This window comes from Eublepharis macularius, chromosome 14 (genome assembly GCF_028583425.1).
Source record: "Eublepharis macularius isolate TG4126 chromosome 14, MPM_Emac_v1.0, whole genome shotgun sequence".
Lineage (NCBI taxonomy): Eukaryota > Metazoa > Chordata > Lepidosauria > Squamata > Eublepharidae > Eublepharis > Eublepharis macularius.
Window position 1 is genome coordinate 39716303 of NC_072803.1, and position 22301 is coordinate 39738603.

Genomic DNA, 22301 nt, shown 5'->3' on the forward strand with positions numbered 1-22301 from the left:
CATTCTTCACGACTCAATAATACATTATTAAATCTTCAGACAGTTTTATAGATCTCTACCCTTTTTATTGGAGGAATGGGGACAGAATAGAACTTCCATGTAAGTTCTCTTGCTGTTGGTTTGCAGAAATTGGAATGCATTTAAATTAACCCACTAGGCAAAATATGAAACAAAATCTAATATTTGAAGGACTTCTGTACTCTGTATGAGATTATGGGATGACAGTATCTTCTCTCCATCCCTTCCTGTAGACAGCTGTATGAATTGGTATCACATTTGCATTTTGCAGCACCTTTGTTCCTTTGGAATAGCCTACTTAAGAGTGTGAGGAAGGTGCTATATTTTAACATTTACTTGAGCTAGCAAAACTAAGTATTTTAAAAGAGAAGTTGGGACTGTTTGATTGTCTGAATTTTTTGTAAGGACATACTTTTTCAGTGCAAGCATTATGTTTTGGAATTTTATAGAGTACTAGTATGCTGTGTCTGTAGAAATATTGGAGTTGGATCCAGTGATCCACTTGCTGAAAGATCACTACGGAACTTCATGCAAAGATTGCAGATCTGGCCTTTCCTTCCCCCTGTGGACCTTGGGACTCTGGGAAAGTTGATGAAAAGATTTTTAAAGTGCAAAGTAATGAATAAACTCCACATGGGATTACTGTTCCAAAAGAAGAGAAAAAAGTTAGACAAAATAATCTGGAAGGTACAGCATAAATGCTACAGAGAACTTGAATGAAAGTGAAATCAGCTACCAAAAAAGGCAAGTCAAAGAAAATAAAGTAATTGATGGGTGATATATGTGCACACTTAAACTTTTACAGCACTGGATAAAACATAAGCTATATTGAATAGTTTCTGCTAACATAATATAGCAGGGGATTTGCATTGTAATAGGAGATTCTGTCTCCTATAGAGGTTGCGGCCTTAGGCTAGGCAAGCAATTGCCTTCCATCAGTATTCTTGTTGAAGATGCAGAAAAATGGCATTTGACACAAAATAACTGTTGGTTCTAGAAGTGTGCACCAAAAACTCCAAGTGATCTGTATCTGGGTTTCATTAAATAATAATAATAATAATAATAATAATAATAAATCTAGGATTCCTGAAATCTGGGTCAGATTCTCTGATTCAGGATAGAGAATCCCAGATTTAACTGACCATTATTGCCCATGGGGAATAATGTTGGGGGGGGGGGCTGGAGGGGAATTTTTTAAAGCAATATTCACCAAATTTTCAGGGAACCTACTCCTGACTGTCCCTTAAATATCCCCCCTCAAATTTCAGGAGTATTGGACCCCAGGGCTCAATTATATGGACTCCTGAACAAGCTGCCTCCAGCCACTCTCCATTGTTTTCTATAGAGGAATCATTACATTTCCAACTCCACAGCGCCCCCCCCCCCCCAGCTTGGAATCTCTGGTTCAACATTAACTTCCTTGAAAACTTAATGTCAAATAAGAGAATTCCAGTGTCAAATCAGAAAATCCCTAAGGAGAATCTCTTTACTGAAGCAAGAGTGGGGGCTAAGTCAAGCCACGGAGTTTAAAAGGCAGCTGGCGGCAGTGGCTTGAAGGTACTTTTTGGAGCTTGGGCAGGGGGGAGGAGCAGAATGGGGTGGGAATCTACTCTGCTTGCTGCCTCCTCCCCTATCCTGCCAGCTTTGCACCCCTTTCCTGTTGCGGTGCAGGGCTGAGCTTGGTCCCATGCCACTGACTGTGGCTCCCTGCTGTGGCCAAATAATCCAGCTCAGTAGAATCTGGGTGCTGTATCAGATCCTAGGTTTTTCATTAGGAACCAGGAAAGGTGGATTAGCATAAATCCAGTTTTTTCCCTGGTTCCTAGACCCAGATCACACACCCCTAGCAGATACCCAAATCCTTTTCTTACTTGTTCCATTGCAAGCCAAGCCTGACTCCTTTGATTATGGCATGAGCTTTTTTTGTAGGCCAAGATACCACATACATAAAGCGGACTGTAAATGTCGTATGTAAGTTGCTTAACTTTTGTCCACTGGCACTCTGTCAATACTATCGCAGAACTTCTTTGGAGACTTCTTAAGAGTTTGCCTTTGCACAGTGGTGCAGCATATCTTGGGCCTGCGTGCCTAGTCATAGTCTAATTGTGGGTTGTGGCTATAGCATGAATGTTAAACAGTTGCAGTGGCAAAAAAACCCAGTTGCAATTCCAGTTTGTTGTGATGTATAGCAATAATCAGTTTTACAGTATTTGGGGAGGTTAGGAATTAGAAACGCTGTTTAGCTTTGATAACTGACCTCAATTTCCAATATTTAAGCCTTTCTGTTGTTCCTAAAGGGGAACATAAGCTACATCTCACACCATGCATCTTGAACCACAAAAATAACTTTGGCTTGTTTTTAGTTTCATAGAATCCCAGAATTGAATTGTAAGGACTCTGAATGTGGTCCAATCCACTCTTCTGTACTGTATTACCATCACCACACTAAACATTTTTGTGCTGTAGCTGTGCACATCTAATGTAGAGATAACTGACAATAAAATAAAATGCTAATGTTCCTACATCTGGCTTTAGATAAATTTTGAGCCTAGAATTCAAGTTTTCTTGGTAGAGACTAAAATGCCCTATCCAGGAGACAACCTTATGTATTCTTGAACCTTGCAGTTCCTTATTACCAAAACACCACATTCTATTCTTGTTGAAGTTTTTTAGAAGAGCCCTTCTAATGCTGAATGGATATAGCACTACTTGTGAAATTATGTACTATAACATAGTGGGCTGAATAATGCAGGAGTAGGAGGGTGCTTGGGGCACTTTGTCTTGAGCTTTTCTTAGGTGGAAAAACTTTGACTTGCCTTCAAGTGTTTGCAGCCTCATGCTTGGTCCTTATCTAATATGTGCAGGATGCTCATGCTGCATAGTCGCTTCATTCAATGCTTCTTTTATCTTGATTCAGAGAGCTAATATTGTCTGGCCCCTGCAAGAAATAATCCCCACCTCTTGCTTTCCCCAGTCATAAGCTTTTACCGGCTGGCAAGAAATGGGAATGTAAAGCTAATCTGATCTTGACCAGTTAGAGCAAGATGCACTCCAGTGTTTTGTGTTGCTGGTAGGAAGATTCAGAACAAATTACCAGGCAAGTTGTACAATATATAGTTTGGAAAGGCAAGTAGTCATCCCTAAAACTCTTCAAAGAAAGTCTCAGAAAATGTGTAAATGTATTTAGTTATTATATATTGTGGGAGGGGGTTGTCTCTGACACAATCTAGTGGAATTACAGACAGACACTTATTCTCTTCATTCTCAAGTGTACTTCAGCCTCACTTTATTGCCTGCAAGTGGTTTTGGTCTTTTGTACACTTGACTCCTAAAAAGTACTCCAGAGCTAGACTATTTAGTAACCGGATCTATCAAATACGTCACAATAGGAGTAAAGATATGTCACAATGGAAGTAGAGAGTAGGTGACGGGGCACATGAGGTTTTCTAAAGTGTTTGTCCTAATGGGATAGTTTTATCTGTAGATGAGCCTTTCTAACTTGGGACAACTTTCAGTATGCTCCAATGTATTATACTTGGGTGTGGTGCTTCATTGGGTTGGAGAGTTCTAACTCTGGCGATTCTTGGGTTGTATTTATTGTCTAGATCCTTTTCAGTCTAGTTTTCATTTCTGTCATGGCTGTGCTATTTAAACTGCATTGTTTGCCCTAGTGAATTACCTTTGCCAGGAATGGGCAAGGGGAATACATTCCTGTCAGTTATCCTGAACCTCTCAGTGATTTTGAGACTATCAACCATGGTATTTCGTATTTTGTTTGTCGTTTATACAAATGCCTTTCTCACTGACTCAAGGCAGATTACATAGTGTGAGAGCAGTACAGTCAGTATTAAGGACAGAACAATAAAAATAACAGTGAGCCTATATACTGCTCTTCTAGACAGATGAGTGCCCAACTGAGAGCTGTAAACAAAGTCAGCCTTGCATGAATCTGATTATAGACCACCATTTTGCAGCTTTAAGAAGATGGTGCTGGAAGATCTGGAGTATACTGCCATCACTATGCAGATTCCATCTAATCCTAAAGAGATGATGGAAGTGCTAAACCAATGCAAAACCAATGCATGGAATCATTGAGATCTGAATGAGAGTGAGCAAGCTGAAGCTTAATGTTGCAGAATAGCCCCATTCTGCTTTGACTCCTCCAAGAGGTTAAGACACTCATTGTCTGTCCCATGTCTCTGCCTGGCAACATACTACTCTCCTGAACCCACCCAGCCCCCAGAGGGGTTCTTCACTTTTTTTTTGGTATCTATACTGCTACCAGCTGGTCATTTAGGCTAGCACTTTGCCCATGTCACTGTTTATAAGCTCTGCCTAGTGTCCACATTTCCCACTCACTCCATTTGGCTACTACAGAGATGGTTTTCTGCACTTGTGCATTCTGGGGAGCTAGTAATCTATTAACCACCTGCCTTTCTTCCCCCGGTGCTAAACTGCTGTGGCAGGAGGCCTCCAGCCAGCATCGTGTAGCCCAGAGCAGTGGTGGGAGAAAACAGAAAAGAAAAAACCATGTCATTGTTATGTCACTTCCAGGTAGAACACAGAAGTAACAAAGGGGAGCTCTAGGAATTGCTGGAAACTCTATGGGTTTGCCTTAGATTGATGTCGCACATGTGCCCCCTTATCTCTGCTGGTTGCCAGGCTCAGCATGGCAACTCTACCTAGTGCCCTTTTAGTAACATGTTCAAATGGGGTTTATTGTGGTTCCAGAGAACAAACTTCCCAACATTCAACATAAATAAAAATATATTAAAAAGAAAATGTCCACTCACATAATCTGTACCACAATGGATAGAGCAGGGATGCAAAGTAAAGGTGTATACATGCAGTCCTGTCCCTCCTCTAGACATACCCTGACTGTTCCATGGTAGACTATTTATTCTTAAAGTTCCAGCATTTCATCAGTCATCCATTACCTTGAGTTTTTACCCAGGCTACCTGCCCCTTTCTTAGCTCCATGTGATAATATCAAGATGTAGTCCAGGTGCAAGAGTTCCTGCAAGTTATTCCCAAGATGAAATCAGCCAAAATAGACCTTTTCCCCTTGAGTCAAGGAAACTTACCTCCTCTGCTGGCCTCTGCTCTCTTAGGTCAGTTGTTCTCTTCCTGTTACTCCCAACAAGAGATGCAATCTAGCATTTGGCATCACCTAGACTCTGTCCCCTCTTAGGTGGCATATTCCTGGCTGGATGTGAAATGGCCCTTTGATTGGTCTCTGCTGGCTAGAAGCGTTTGCGTAACTGGGTGCTTGTGAGAGCTATTGCTAGGATTGGAGGGGGGCACTTTCTGCGGAGGAATTCCTATCCTTTTACTGCCAGGAACTTCTTGGAATGAATGTAGGGGGTTTGCAACCTCAAAACTCTCAATAGTGTGATGTAGCTCACAGTAAGTTTGCATTTCTTCACACTTAATATAGGCAAAATGAATATACTGTTGGGGATATACTTGATCCATGTGTAGGTGATGGATAGGGTTGGGTCCCCCTTAACATTCAGGTTTGCAGTTCTCTGGGACCCAGCCTTGCTTCTTGATAGCCAAATGGTGGCTGTGACCAGAAGTTCTTTTAATCAGCCGAGGTTGATGTGCCACTTGTACCTTTTCCTGTTCTCTCTGTGATTGTAACTTCCTGATTGGATTACTGTAGTATTCTTTATGTGAGGACTGCCTTTGAAAAATGCAGAGTATCTGTGTGTGTATGTATTTTCAAAGGCAGTCCTCACATAAAGAATACTACAGTATATATAGAGAGAGACAGAGAGAGCCAGTTTGGTGTAGTGATTAAGAGCGGTGGACTCTAATCTGGAGATCCCGGTTTGATTCCCCAACTCCTCCGCTTGTAGCCAGCTGGATGACCTTGGGCTAGTCACAGTTCTCTGGAGCTCTCTCAGCCCCACCCACCTCACAGGGTGTTTTGTTGTGGGGATAATAATAACTCAAAAAGAGAGAAACGTGGTAAATAGCACAGGAAAAGCAAAATTACCCACGTCTGGCCAGACGTGGGTAATTTTGCATTTCTTGTGGGGATAATAATGGCATACTTTGTAAACCGCTCTGAGTGGGCATTAAGTTGTCCTGAAGGGCAGTATATAAATCGAATGTTGTTATTATGTTATTAAAACAAAATTCTAAGTTCTGGAAATACTCATGTGTTAATATTCACATCGTTCATGTGGTTGAAATCATCAGTAATAATAAAGCACTTCTGATTCCTGTTGGATTCCAAGGTGATTTTATTAGGATATTTCTATTATTCAGATTCAGTTGCAGCAAACCATGTAGGCTAGATTTTTGAAAATTAAATTGTACCATAAAGGCTTTGGCTAAAGAATTTGTTGAGGACAACAGATAACAGAAACATGCCAACAAGTTGCCAGTGTTTTCCTTAACTGCAAACACTTCCTCAAAATGGTCCAGTTCTCTGATTTATTGGAATGAGAATTGTACAGCTTGCAACAGTTATACACAGTTTCTGTTGGTAACTCTTCCAGTACAAATGTAATACTTCGAGAAACAGTTTATTACTGGTATTCAGGTTCAGGGCTTGGCTCTGTCTAGCATTTGTGAGTGCAATTTTGTTTTGTGTCTTTTGGTTAAGTGTTAACTCCATTTGTCTTGCAATATCATAATCATTGATCATGTGAACTTCTATATCAGTGTGTGCATTCTTCTCATTTGAAGAGGCTGTAATAACAGAAGGTCTTGAGTTCTTATAAATACAGACATTTTGTTGGCCTTTTCCCTGCACATTTGGCATGATAGTGCCTGTGGCCATCTCAATCCCCTGGCCCCCTCCCTCCATAGTCCTGCTGAGGTTGTGGCACCTTATATCTCAGCAGTGGCAGCTGTACACATGGGAAAACACATGGAGAAAAACCACATGGAGTTCAGTAGTTTATTCCACTTTCTCAACTGATCAGAAGATTACCATCCATCCCTCTTTCTGCAAAACAATGAGGAAAGGTAACCTGGCTACCCAGATTAAACTAATTCGTGCCCCAAACAATTTAAATCATAAACAGTGCATCCATTACGCATAGGGTTAAGAGAAACGAAACAAAGCATACGGAAACTCTATACTCTTGTCCACCAAGAGAACTGTTCCTCTGCTTATGCAAGAGCTACTGTGCAAATGCAAAACTTCATAAGATGTGCATCCAGGTTTGGAGCTCAGACCTATCAATAGGGTTGATAGCAATCTGCGAAGGAGCCAGAGTGAGTCAAGGACATGGAAAGTCTTGACCACAAGAAGAAATTCTGATGTTGCATTTCTGGAAAAAAGGGAAATTTGAAGGAAAACTGAAATAGGTGCCATCCTTTCTTATCAAATCTAAACTTATTTTACTACTATAACAGAATGAAGTGCATCATTTATTAATCAGCAAGCCTTTAAAATTGTACTATGCAGCATATGTATGCTATGTAAATGTACGAATCTTTTAGTTTTCTACAAGCAATGTTGCAAATATACTTAATTCTACAGAGAAAGAGTTGGGAACTGCTGCACCATATGCTGCCCAAGCACATGTATCTTAGTTTTTTGCCATCTTAGAGACTGGGAGGAAAAAACTTGAAAACAGAAAACCCAACTTTGTAGTAAACAAATGAAAATATAATTTTGACGTAAAAGGTCTCTAGTTGCATGCCAGGTGGAGGCCTATCTACTCCATTCTTGCAGTTGCAGTGAGAATAGGAACTTTATTTACTTCATTTGCGCCCTGCCTTTCTCCCCAGTGGGAACCCAGAGCAGCTTACACTATTCTCTCCTCTAGTTTTATTCTCACAACAATCATTTGAGGTAGGTTAGGATTGGCTCAAGGGCATCCAGTGAGCTTCCATGGTAGAGTGGGGATTTGAACCTCTGTCTCTTAGATCTTAGACTGACACTGACCATGCCACACTAGTTTTAACACCATTTCACCTTTTCTAAAAATGAGAATATTTCATAGGAGTTTTTTCAATGCTCCTCAAAATTTCCATTGGAGAAAATTGAGAGAGGGGGGAATTCCTCTGAGGAAAAAAAAACTTGGTAATTCTCTAAATTTTTTCTGTTGTATCATTCTCCCATCCCTACCCCTTTTACATCTCTAAGAAGGAATGTGGTGACAGATTTGAGTACTCTGTCTATGTGCAGGATTGAAGACAGATCTCCTTCCAGGCTGGCCTGTGCTTTGTTGGAAAGTTTAATCAGTTGGAAAGAGCTGGTGGAATTCTGGTGTCAGTCTTGTAGAAGGTGACAGTATGATTCTTGATTGGAAGATTGATTTGTTTTTAGCAGAATATTTATATCTCTAGATTGGTAGTGGTGATGTTAGAAAACAAGAGGCACAATGTTGGCTTTGTAACTTCCTGGTGACTGGACAACTCCTTTTGCTTGCAAGTGTGTAAAAGTCACCATCCCACAAAATGTAACAAAGCTCTTCTCTTTCATTTGTTCTAGAGTCTAGCCCAGCTAGAGAACCTGTGCAAGCAACTGTATGAGACAACTGACACAGCAACACGGCTCCAGGCAGAGAAGGCCCTGGTTGAATTCACCAACAGTCCAGACTGCTTGAACAAGTGCCAGCTCCTCCTTGAAAGAGGGAGTGTACGTAGACCAACAAGCCCGCTCTCAAAACACCTGAGCATTCTCTTGCTAGGGGTGGGGGGTGAGATCCTGTGTTCTGACTTGGTACAAATACTGGGTTCCAGCAGACATACTGTATTCTTAGTAAGCATGAACGCATGTTTGTTTACTGCTATGAACTGAGAGTTCATCACTGCTTTGCTTCTAAGGGTTGGTTCTTCATGTGGAGCACTTTCATCTGAAGTAGTAATTAATTGCATGTGGCCCTGTGTTTACTTCCCTTGCAAACTGGTTTGTTTAAGGGACAAGTTACATATTGCTTGACGCCATCAAAACAAAGCAGTACATGTGGCTGAAGTGTAAACTCAGGTCTAGAAGAAGAGGGTGTTGTACGGAAAGCAGCTGCAGGGGAGAGTGAAGACCAGAAAAGCAGATAGTAAGGAAAGGGACAAGCATGTCTCCCCTCCGATCAAACAGACTCTCAAGGGAATCTGCGATGCCTTTAAAGAATGAATTGAAATGACTTTCTCATAATTTACTGGAATACAAAAAGCCAATAAATTTGATACTGTTGTCATACCTAACATTAGGCAATTTCCAGTGCATTGCGCTATCCTTGGATATATCTGAATGCTGAATTTCATCCCATAACTGTTTCTGATACTCTTATTTTTTAAGTTCTTACATTTCTCTTTTCAATCAAAATTTATAACAGCATCCTTGAATTCGTTACTGAGCTTTTCAAAATTGAGGCAGTTTTAAAAATTGCAAGGTGTGCTAACATGTAGAACAGCTCTATTAAATGAGGATTTGTCGAGTCATTTACCAAGGGAGTTGAAAGGGGCAACTATGCACCATTTGTTGAAAAAGCCCTCCTTCAAATGGGGTATCCTATTGAATGATAGAACAGTTTCAGGTTTATCTTTTTTTGCTAAGGTGATAGAGCTGATGGCAGAGTAACTCTGGGTTTGCCAGTCGGATTTCCAACCTGGTTAACTGGCCAATACTGCCTTAGTTGTGTGGGTGGACGATCTCCAGTTGTAAATGGATATTGGTAATTCTTCCGTGTTGGTCCTATTTGATCTGTTTGCACTTTTGTCATGGTTTACCTTTTCATTCTATTGAACTCTTGTCAAAGAAAACTTTTCAGGCAAAGCATTTCAGAAAATTAGAGCTTGGTTTTGGCATGTCTGGAGTTGTCCTCCATTTGTTTCAGGGTTTTTTTGTTTTAGATCTTCCAGAGATTTTCCTTTGGTGAGGCTGATTAAGCTTTGTGGGAATTTCCATCTGGGGTCCCTCAAGAACTGAGCTCTTCCCCATGCCCAGTATTAAAATATTGATACCTCTGTATGAAATCATGTGAAGAAGTATGTTGACGACACCCTCTGAATACTGTTATCCAGAGGGTGTCATCAGCATATGCCTCTGGATACTGATATTTCTGTTTTGAATCAGTGTTTGGATGCAGAGGTCAGGTGGATGAGGAGCAAGGAGAAGCGGAACATAGACAAACAAAGGTGATGTTAATTGGGAAAGGAAAAAAATTGCAAGGGGGGATTCCCTTGTTTTAAATGGGGTCACCTTGTATCCGTCTGGTCAGGTGAAGATAATCTCAACTCTGCACTGCTCTTTAGCATCAGGTTAGCATCATTGTTAAGAGTACCTCCTATTGGTTATATCTGATTTGTGAGCTGTACTCCCTTCTTGACTCTTCTGACTTGTCCACACTGACTCATGCTTTTGTGACGTCTAGACTGGCTATAATAATATTCTCTCTGTAGGATTGCCTTAGAAGGGTACTTAAGAGTGCTATCCTAAGCAGAGTTATGCCAAAGAAACCCCAAGTTAGTGGGCTTAGAAAGGTGTAGTTCCTTAGAATGGCACTGTTAGAAACTTCAGTTTGTGCATAATGCAGCAACTGCTCTTTTATGTGGTATTGACTATCCATGTAACCCCAATTTTGTTACAGTTGCACTGATGATTTCTTTCTTCCTTTATTAAAATACTTCTAGTCGGCTTTTCGTCATGAAAAATGGGCTCAAGGCAGTTTACAGTCACCCTCTGTATAGACGCAGACCATAACAACACCTCTGTAAAAGACAATAAAAGCATGTTAAAACAATACTTTATTAATAATTTAAACCCAGATATCCTCTACAAAAACTGGCAGTCTGGAGCTAACAGCAAAACTTTAAAAGTTCTTCTAAACAGAATCCATTTTGTACATTGTTGGGAAGACAGGGAAAGAAGAAGTAATAAGTTCCTCCACCAGTAGTCTTGTTATAAAGCTCTAGAGCAACCACTGAAAATGTCCTGGAATGGGCTGCCACTATTCTGACCTTCTGACAGGAGAGGGCAGAGAGGAAAGATAGACATGAGGGACAAAGCCCGTGCACAGAGCATACTAAGTTTGTTCCTGGGCACAGTTCAAGGACTTAGTTATGACCTTTAAAGTTATTCACAACCTGGGACCTTCATAATTGTAGGATTTTCTCTCCCTAAATAGATTGGCTCACCTAGTCCACTTGACCCTGTAATTGTTGTTCGAAGTTTCGTCTGTCTCAGAGCTTTGACCTCAGAGCAGTTGCTTTTTTGGTGATGAACCTCACCCTATGAAATGATTGACCACAGGAGACATGTAAAAAACCTCCTCTGTTTAGTCGAAATGGCCACTTGAGGATATTTTGCAGACTCCTCTGGGTTTTGTTGCTATGCTTTTGGACCTGCGAGTTGGTACAATTTCCAGTTGGGCTGAAGTTTTGTGAGTTGGTTTCATTGCTATGTTTATGTTGTTATAGAGTGTGTTGAAGGCTCTTCCAGTGCAGTTAGAAGCAGGGCAAATGTATTTAAAATAAGTAAAGGGAAAATGAGCTGCTGCACCTGAAACTGCAAGTTGTGCAGTGAAATAAGTTCTTCAAATTGTCATAAGGTAGAGATACATGGCTGGGATCTGGGCCTGCAAAAGCATCAAACAATCCAAAGATTAAGGAAGTGTGCTACAAAACATAAGAGGACACAGTGCAATATAATCAATTTATATCACCTATAACATGTTATTCAAAATAATTGCAAAACCCACATACTTAAGGGACATACATAATTAATAATGATAATAATAAGTGAAAATCCCAGAAGAAGTCTGATATCAGGGAGAGGAGCAACTTCTAAATGGAAGAAATAAACAGGATACGCCCCGCTGAATCTTCTGCTGGCGTCTGTAGATTCATTACGGTGTTCTGGACTGCTAGAATAGTCAGCTCCGAGTGAAAGGCAAAGCTGATTGGAAGGCAAGGCAAAGCTGATTGGAAGGCAACGAGCCACGCCGGCCTTATCTCTCTTCACTCGTTTCAGATATTAATATCCTTCTTCAGGCCATAATATCTATGAATTAACAATCATAATCATGCGATAATATAAATTAAGCCGCCAAACAATCAATCAAAAAATATACCCCACGAGCTACAGCGGATCGCTCTACTCACAATCACAATCCAAGCAATTCACATTGTATCCAATCCCACGTAACAGCGTTTCGGGTAGTTCAGAGGTGGGGAGTAAATGCCTCCTTTCAATTATATATACTAATTGGTAATAGTCTACTTGGACTTAAAGTGGTATCCATGAAACACATTAGCCCAATTTTAGTAAAGGTAAACCCAACGGGAGCAGCCCACATATTGCACAAACCCACCTTACCAGATATATTTTAAATACATTTCATAAATACATTTTATAAATACATTTATAAATTTATAAATACATTTATACATTTTATACTCGATAGTTGCCTATAATTTGCAATAACAATTAAATATTAAAAATCATAAATAAGGTTCCTTTGGAGTAAAATTTTTGTGTGTGTGCCATGTGGGTATTTATTTGCTGCCTGTTGACATTGCCACAGGGTCATTTTCCCTGTGGCCATTGTAGTGTTTGTGTGCTTAGTGTTGACTTTAAATCCATCACACATCCAGTCACGGGGTTGCCCTTGTTTTCCAAACATTTTTCCACTTGGAGCACCCCGAATGTTGTATATCTCCTCCAATGCAGTTGCACTTACTTTATATGGGTTGCACCTCACGTCCGGTCCGCCTGAGAATTCAGGAATACATATCTAGAATTAAAATCCAGAGTCAGGACACCCCACTTTACCAGCATTTTCAGAATTTACATCCTAATGGAAGGGAATTGAAGTTCTCGGTTTTGGAAACATTACAGAAACCAGGCCATGCTAATACATTCCTTTTACAAGTCGAGGCACGATGGATCTTCCGGCTTAAGACTATGATTCCCCATGGTCTCAATAACGAGATAGAATACTCGGCTTTTTAATGAACCTTTTATAAATTTTACTCACATTTCCCTCTTATAAATTCGAATTATAGGAATAGGTTAATTAGCTTCAATTAATTTAATTGTTTCCTTTTGTTTCTGGGCTACTGGTTTATCATGATACCGTACTTATAATTTGCATGATGTTTTGCCACTGGATATATTGTGCTATTGTGTTTCATGAATACCACTTTAAGTCCAAGTAGACTATTACCAATTAGTATATATAATTGAAAGGAGGCATTTACTCCCCACCTCTGAACTACCCGAAACGCTGTTACGTGGGATTGGATATAATGTGAATTGCTTGGATCATGATTGTGAGTAGAGCGATCCGCTGTAGCTCGTGGGGTATATTTTTTGATTGATTGTTTGGCGGCTTAATTTATATTATCGCATGATTATGATTGTTAATTCATAGATATTATGGCCTGAAGAAGGATATTAATATCTGAAACGAGTGAAGAGAGATAAGGCCGGCATGGCTCGTTGCCTTCCAATCAGCTTTGCCTTGCCTTCCAATCAGCTTTGCCTTTCACTCGGAGCTGACTATTCTAGCAGTCCAGAACTGCTAATGAATCTACGTAATGAATCTACGGACGCCAGCAGAAGATTCAGCGGGGCATATCCTGTTTATTTCTTCCATTTAGAAGTTGCTTCTCTCCCTGATATCGGACTTCTTCCGGGATTTTCACTTATTATCATTATTACTTATGTATGTCCCTTAAGTATGTGGGTTTTGCAATTATTTTGAATAACACGTTATAGGTGATATAAATTGATTATATTGCACTGTGTCCTCTTATGTTTTGTAGCACACTTCCTTAATGTTTGGATTGTTTGGTGTTTGTATTGGAGGAAGTGGTTCCCGCTTCTGTTGTTTTTGTCCTGCATAAGCATCAACATCAGTAATAGGAAGGTCTGCATATCAGCTGTGTACATTTTCATCCATCTCCAGGCACTGTAGCCTTGGAATTGTGCATGGGCCATGATCCTCCAAGCAGTCAGAATGCATATAGACTAGGGGTGTGCGCTTTGGGAATCTGATTCGGGTAAAAAAATCTAATTGGGCCTGATTCGGAAATCCCAGATCAAAGCTTCTTGAAGTTTTCATAATGCTTCGGGAAGCTTCGGGGCCCTGGGTGTTAAGTTTAAAGGGCCCTTTTGTAAGCAGCAGGACCCTTTAAACTTTCCCATTCCCTACCCCCACCCCACCCCCACTTACCTGGCACCGTGCTGGAGGAGGCAACCCTCCCGCCTCTCCGCTGGCTTCCGGAGGTGGCGGCAGCGGTGGCTCTCTCTGTCTGCCAGCTGGTTGCGCCAGCTGTAGTTGCGTGGCAACGGCGGCAGGGAAGGTCCTCTCTGCTGGTCAGCATAGCATTGGCTCCAGCCTTCCACCTGACCAGTAAGTAGGGTGGAAGTGAGGGGGATAGGGTTTAAGGGTGGGGTGGCCTCCCCCTCCCCATCACTTCAGTATGCTCCGAATCTTTATGGAGCATACCGAAGCGACTTAGAAACCCGGATCCGAAGTGGCATGCCACTTTGGATTTGAGGGTTTTTTCCAAAGCTTTTTCCCACTTCAAGTAAATTTGAAGCAGGAAACCTGAATATTTTTCAGGTGCACACCCGTGCAGCAGCATGACAATTTTCATCCTGCTGGTGCCTGAAAGCTTGCATGTTCCAAGATAAAAAAAAAAATTCCAGCAAGATGACCATTCTCTAGGTACAAACAAAATAGCCAAAATGGTCTTTTTCCTTCCCTGTATTGTTGCCTATTTGGAAATACAGACACCTTGAATATTACTTTTTATACTAGCCTTAGGTATTCAAGAACTGATCCTTGTTGTTCTTGATTTAGGTATTCTTGAACAGTTCCTTGTTGGATATGAATATTTACTTAGCTTGGACCTACTAAGCTTATGAAGAGTTTTGATAAAATAATAGTCACTTGGGAAACTTCCCTTCTTTTCTTTTTGCCTGCAAGTTAACCCTTTGCCTTCTGTACCTGTCTTGTTTTGCAGTCTTCTTACTCCCAATTATTGGCAGCTACATGCCTTACGAAACTGGTCTCGCGCACAAACAACCCTTTGCCCTTGGAACAGCGAATAGATATACGTAAGTAGGAAATCAGAGCCCTTGTGGTTCAGGCCCAAGATTCAAAACTTTCCCATTGTTTGCAGGGAAGGTATTTTAGTGCTAGTTTACACTTCTGAAGTGTTACTATTTGAATGTTCCCACCTCTGCTCTTCAGGATAGAAATGCTTCATATGATACTTGTAGAGGATCTGCAGTAGCGTTCAGACATGTACCACGGGGGTAGCCATTTTAGCTTGTTGCCTCAAACTCAACTAAGACATGTTTTTAAGGGACAGTTTTAACAGATAAATATTGGCAAAATTGCATCTGGAATGCTCTGTAAAAGTTGCTTATAGTATTTTGAGCGGTGGCATTGAGTTAATCTTCTTGCTTCCTTAAAATCCCTAGCTCTGAACATAATTTAGATGGACCATGAACTCTCCTAGCTAATAACAAAGGAGAGGTTCTGATTTTCCAGTATCACCTAATTTTCCCCTATGAGTTTTTTTCATAGGGTGTTCCAAATAAAACACTGACTGAAATCTTCACAAGTAACGTATATATGTCTGTGTAAAAATCAACTTTCTACTTCTCACCCCACCCCCAGTATGCCTTTCCAGTTGCTGGATTAATACTGTGTCAGAAACAAATGTTGTGTAAAAATGTGGTAAAATGTTGTATAAGCATGAAAAAAGTAAAGGAGTCACCCCACAAAAGCAACTGTTGTCTCTATATGTGAACTTGCTCAGTTGTAGCAAGGGGTCTGTTATTTAAGGTAGCTTCAGTGTCTTCTGTTGCTTCCTTCACTTTTGTTAGTCCATCTTTCTTAGTCTGTAGCTTCCACCGTAACCTCATCTGGTCGTCTCTCTGTTGTTTTTTAGGAAACTATGTGCTCAACTACCTTGCTACTAGGCCCAAACTGGCAACTTTTGTTACGCAAGCACTAATTCAGCTGTATGCCAGGATCACAAAGTTGGGCTGGTTTGACTGCCAGAAGGATGAATACGTTTTCAGAAATGTCATCACTGATGTCACAAGGTTTTTACAGGTTGGTGATAGCCTCTCTTCCCCTTCCTGTTTTGCTTGTGTAATGTTTTCATGAAGATTTTTTTGCAATGCCCATAGTAATAATATGATCTTCCACATCCAGTATCACTGTTGAATATTTCTGCATGATCTTGATAGTGGCAGATTTGGGGTTGGATCTAGAGATCCATGGGCACAAGGATTGTGGATCTTTCTTGCTTTCTTCTTCCCCCAGCAATCCTTTCTAACCCTGGGAAAGTTTATTCCTAGCATCGTGGAGCCTACATGATGAGCTCATAGCCACATGGGTTGGGAGTGCTGCAATGAGAGAAAACTGTCCTGGATCAAATTCCTGGGTTTTTAAGCATATATCTCTTCACCCATGTGCCCCTTTTGCAGTATAAAAATTGATGTGCCTCCCCTTTTTCTTCAAGGGGAAGATCCTTGTTTCAACATACCAAGTTTGCTACCTTCACATCAGTAACAAAAATTCATTGATTAATGATTTGTTTTGTTTAGTTCACCTTTAAAAACTGTCTAACCAAGGTTGGCCACTGCCTCTGTTTCTTTTGACACATGAAGCATTGATCTATCTAAGCATTGTCTTCTCAGACTGGCAGCAGCTCTCACATCACTTATGATCTGATCCTTAACTGGATATGCCAGGGATTGAACTGGGGACCTTCTGCATGCCAAGCAGATGCTGTACCACTGAGCCATGGGCCCCTCCCCCCAGTATTCTGGGGGAAAGAGTGCACAGATATGAATTCTGAGAGGTTGTGTAATTACCGTCAAGATGATGCTCACTCTACAAACTTAAGTTGGTTTTAACTGTTGTGGCTTTCCCCAGGGAATTCTGTGTTTAGGAGCTGAGAGTTCCTTGATGCAGATCATTAGCTGCCTCATAGAACTACAGTTCTACAGTTGAACTGAGTTACATATGTAGTGGGGAGGCATGTCTGTACCACTGAGAATTTCATTCCTGATACAACATTTTAGCACTGACCTTGATAGACAAGAGGCATCTATGGCACAGAAAAACCTGAGCTGATACAGATCTTGGGTAGTGTGGACTGGATACACTTGGTCTGCATCTACCAGGCAAGATGGGCAAAGAGCCAGCCCATGCTTATCTCAGAGTGTATCTGGCTTGCTGCATCAGATACGCTGGATGAGGTCTCTAGTCTCAAAAAAAGCCCATAATAACATAATAATCATGCCACTTAATGGCAAAATAAGACTAGAGCCACTGGTCAGCCTTTTGCCTGCCAAAGTATCACTGGACTGAACTGATGACTATAGGCCTCCTGTGCTAGGCTGCTTTTTCCAGTCTAAAAGAAGGAAAGACTCAGCATTGCCATCCACATGCATCCATGTCAGTAAGCTCTTGGTGGCTGCTGTTTGTTTAATGTTTTTATTTAAAATCTTTTATCCACACTTCAAGACTTGAGATGCCTTGCAACACTAAATTAAAACTATGAAAATGAATACTTAAAATGGTACACATCAGTGGACATTATACATTCCTGCCCAAGGGATCAACTTTATAGTGTTACGACATTTGTCATTTGTATGCCTACGTATGCTGTCCTTTGTAATGCAAACTGATACTGCCCTTCCTTCTCTAGGACAGTGTAGAGCACTGCATCATAGGAGTGACAATCTTATCCCAGCTAACAAATGAAATTAATCAAGTAAGTGCTACAGCCTTCTTCAGTGAAGTAAGTGTCAACTTTTCTCATTCATATTGCTGCTGTGTGTCTGTGCACTGATTTTTGTCTGTGCAATCAAGTGGTTTGGCGGTAAGGAATTCTAGAATTTAGTCTTTTCCATTTCTGCCACTTTTTGTACTTCTCATCTTCTAAGTACTCAAAAATACAATGCTTTTAAAAAGAAGTATCTGGAGTGATGGTGATCTAAAGAGAGTTCCACAGTTAGGAGCTACTATTTGATGAGGGGGTGAGGTGCAAAAAAATGAAGAGCCTTCAGTTTCCTGTGGCTTCAGTTTGGGGGAAATCCTCCTTACACTGACTTTATTTTCATCCTGAGCAATATTTGCCTAGTGACAGAGAATTCTGTGAAACTTGAAAACTGGTACATTCCCAACCCAAATAAGAGATCATTCCTCCTTTGTATCTCTACTAGGGAGCCAAGATTCTTCCATTGCTCCATGAGCTACTTTTGATTAGGTTGGTTATGCCACTCATTCTTGTTGTTTCAGTAGTCCTAGCTTTCCTGTGGTATATGTTGGGACTACATTTGGAGAAGCACTAAAAAGTAACTTGCTAATCCTTAAGAGTAAATAAGTGGCCAAAGGAGGGATCACAGGTTTAAGTTCTTTCTCACAGCTGTATTTTGTGAACTACTGTGAATGTTTCTAGTGTTCGCTGGGATCATATTTACAAAGCTGCTACTAAATACTACTCTTAATAAAGCAGCCACTCTTTATTGGTAATTGCTATTTGTATTTTTGAGCTACAAATCTTTTAGTTAGGCCTTACATTTATTATTGGCATGAACAAGACGCTTGAGTGATTCAACTTCAGATAGTATGTATTCGATCAGAAAACATAGACCAGATCCTTCGTGCTATAACCTGGAAAGATAAGCACTTTTTATATACCCAAAGGTAAACATATATCTGTAAATATACATCTAGTTGTCAGCCCTTCACATTGCTAATTGGGTAGTGTAGGGAGCAGTTTGAAGCTGTAGAAGTGTCCCTGCAAAAGCTTGTGTTTTTTCACTCTTGAACATTTTTGTTAATAGCGTATGCTGGTTCTGTGCCACTCCTTGCCCCCTGATCACATCAGTGAGAATCTGTGGTCTGAAGCAGCACCTATTTTCCAAAAAAACCTGAGCACTATCACATTTGAAAAGCAGACTAAAATCGTACACAGCTCCTAGAAGCTGTCATGTGACTTCACGCTCAGCCAATGAGTTGTGAACGTTAGGAAGGACAGCAAAATGGGAGGTGGGCAAATCTGATCCACAAGATACCTATCCAAGGAGGAGAATTCTGAATAAATTTCAGTAGTGCTTTAGCCTGGCTCCTTCTTGTATAGAACTTTCATTTGGATTGTGCCCTGTGCAGTCAGCATAAAGGCAGGCTTTCTTCTTTATGCACAAAAATGTTTTTAACCAATTCTGCTGAGATCACATTAATATCTCTTCTTAAATGATATTATCTTGTGCTATCTACTTATTGTGTGTTACTTCTCCCCACGTGACACTTACCTGTCTTCAGTTTCTAGAATGGCTGCCTTCTTTAGAGTGCCAAGCAATCTTTGCTTTACTGTCATTTCATACTCAAATCTTGTTTTATTCTGTTCAAAAGAACTTTATTCTGTATGTTGCATTCATTGTCAATTTATTGTTTATACCTTGGTTTTCTTCTTATAAGATGCCTTAGACATTAAAAAATAGAAAGGACTAATCTAAAACTTTAACATAAAGACCAACTCAACTGTTGACACCTTCTGTTTACTGTATTTGGCTGGGATGAGATCATTGCCATACAAAATTGGTTTATTTACCTCTGTCACTCTTTTTAATCCAACCCTTGCCATCATAAGTGCAGGGCCTCATACCTGGTTCTCCCTTCACAATGATCCTAAGAGGTTAGGGCATAGCTGGACTAAAGATGAGTAGGGATTTGAAAGTGAGTCTCCACAGGCCTATTCCAAGATATTAACCCGCTACAGCACACTGTCTCTCAACTGAGGCTCAGCCCACATTCCCATGCAAAAGAAATGAGCGCTTTGTAGTTCTGTCAGGGGTGGAACAGCCACCCTAATGTGCTAAGGCCCAGAATGTGGCTCAGTACGTGTTCAGACCATTGCTGTTCCTGCACCTTTCTGGTGTGGTCCGCTAAGCAGTGAGTATCATTTTATCAGCAGTTCAATAACAAGCTGAGTACAGCACAGAGACCACTCTAACAGTGGGAGAGCAACCTCTCAGTTTAATTCACTAGCAGAAAGCAATATGTGGAGCGCTCTGCTCTTTCTTTATGAGTGTTATTGGCAGGATACCTGTAACACCTTGCACTCAATCTCTTTAGAGGTACTTGAGTTATAAGCATAATCTCTATCTCTTTCCAGGCAGACACTACACACCCTCTGACCAAGCACAGGAAAATAGCCTCTTCATTCCGAGATTCTTCTTTGTTCGATATTTTCACTCTCTCATGCAATTTACTAAAACAGGTAAGACGGTTGTGAGAGTCATGGCATAGATGCCTTTCAGAACCTTGGACAAACCTCATGCTTAAGTCTATCATATTTACTTACCTAGAAAATGTATATGCCGCCTGTCCAGAAACCAGCTTGAGCTGGCTCACAAAGTAAAAACTGTACAACAGTACAATCATTAAAAAAACGGGCATAAAAAAATGAAAGCTTCAAAACAAATCAAGAGCCTACTAAGGGCTTAAAACAGCATAAAGCAATATTAAATGCTCCATAAACAGTCCTCAGGCTAGAGATAGGTCGTAAAAGCAGTTGCAAAGAAGATAGCACCCTGGATATAATAACCTGAGTAAAGAGAAATCTTTTGGCTTGGCAACTGAAGGACAGTTAAGCAGGTGCCAGGAGAGCTTCAAGTGACATTTGATGGTCAGGTACCATTGAATGCTATCTCACTTGTGTCAGGCTATGGATGACAGGATATGGTAGACAGATCCCTGGACCAAAGCAGCAAGACACATGTTCTTGGATAAATGGTTTTTATTCAGAAATCAGATCATTTCTATATATACGTGTGAGAGAGACTTCTCTTTTAACAGTCAAGTCTGTTCCTTTCCCCCCTCCCAATCATAAACAAGATTTTGGCGCTCTTCTTGTGTGACAACATTTCACATATTTGTAGTATCAAGTTGAGTCACTAGAAAACAAGACATAGCAATGTCTGAGAGGGGGTAGCTTACAAAGTCAGAAACACTGGAAGCTGTTGCAGTTCATTAGATAAACACCTGTGAAATCCTGTGAAAGAAATAGTTACGGCATTGGTAAAATGACATTGAGTTATAGCAGGATACATTGGTTCAGAACAAAAAGATCATTAAAATTGGCATGGATGGGGCTCAGACATGACAACTTGAAAAGAGAAAAGCCCAGTCTGTGGTTGCCACCCATCTCACCTCTGCAGACAAGAGCACAGAGTAGGGCTGCAGTCAGATGTTAATTGGAGGGCTGGACAGTGTGGGATGAGAAGGATGTCCTACAGGGACCTTAGTCCCAAGCTTTTAGGGTATTTCCCATACAGTTTTACGAGGCAGCCCCAGAAAAAGCACATTACAGTAATCCAGCCTGGATGTGATCAGACCCTTTATCTCTGTGGTTGGATCATGTTTTTCTAGGAATTGATGTAGTTGGCGTATAAGCTAGAATTGATAGATGTTGTTGTGTGCCTTGTAGGAGACCTGAGCCTCTAGCTGTAGGCCAGGATCCTGCAGCACCCGCAGACTACTAACGTACTTTTTCATGGGGAGTGTAACCTCCCTCCTGGATGAATGGACTCCTTAATCCTTGGGTGGCTTTGTCCTTGACCAGCAGCACCTCAGTCTTCTGTGGACTGAGCTTTAGTGAATAAAGGAGGTCACTGTGCATTTATCACCCTGAAATTGTGTGCCTGAATCCTCATATGTCAAAGAAATGCTTATGTGAGATAAGGCATTTAATTACCTACACTGGGTTAAGCACTCCTCCTCCCCTGTACGTGTGTGTATTTATTGAACTTTTATGTAGTACTTGTAAGTACTCTTGAAATGGCTTCCAATGTATTCATAGAATACAGTAATAAAACTATTAAAATAACATCAGAAGACACAGAAATAGATTTAAAAATAGACTAAAGAGAACCTCCATGTCCAGATACCTTTGAGTACTAGCAGTAAAGGCAACATTGGGGAAAGGGCTTTTGTGCCTCATCTCTTGTCCCTCCAGGATAACTGGTTGGTCACTGTATGAAACAGGATGCTGGAATAGATGGATCACTGGTCTGATTCAGCAGGGCTCTTCTTTTATACTTATCTACAGCCCAAAACATACTGTTCTTTGAAATTTTTAAAAATTCCCCACTTTTCCAATGGTCTAAAGATATGTGCAGTTTTGCCTAAATTTCATTGGAGACCAATGCAATTAAAATCAAGCCCTCCTCAAAAAATCTTACTGAAGAACCTAACTAGAGAAGTTCTCTATCTACCACCTCTGGTAGTCCATTCCACAGGATAGTTCCATCACCAAAAAAACAAAGATCTAATGGAGGC

At 40.7% G+C, this 22301-nt stretch overlaps 1 protein-coding gene across 1 annotated transcript in view; it reads left to right on the forward strand.

Annotated features, from left to right (window-relative positions):
• The window catches only part of XPO7 (exportin 7), an 85799-nt gene that overhangs the window by 18002 nt on the left and 45496 nt on the right, over nucleotides 1–22301 (forward strand). Inside the window, exons 2-6 of the mRNA XM_054998076.1 lie at nucleotides 8477–8623; nucleotides 14956–15049; nucleotides 15892–16058; nucleotides 17665–17730; nucleotides 20137–20241. Of these exons, the coding sequence (XP_054854051.1) occupies nucleotides 8477–8623; nucleotides 14956–15049; nucleotides 15892–16058; nucleotides 17665–17730; nucleotides 20137–20241 (579 nt within the window). The remainder of the gene's footprint in view (nucleotides 1–8476; nucleotides 8624–14955; nucleotides 15050–15891; nucleotides 16059–17664; nucleotides 17731–20136; nucleotides 20242–22301) is intronic.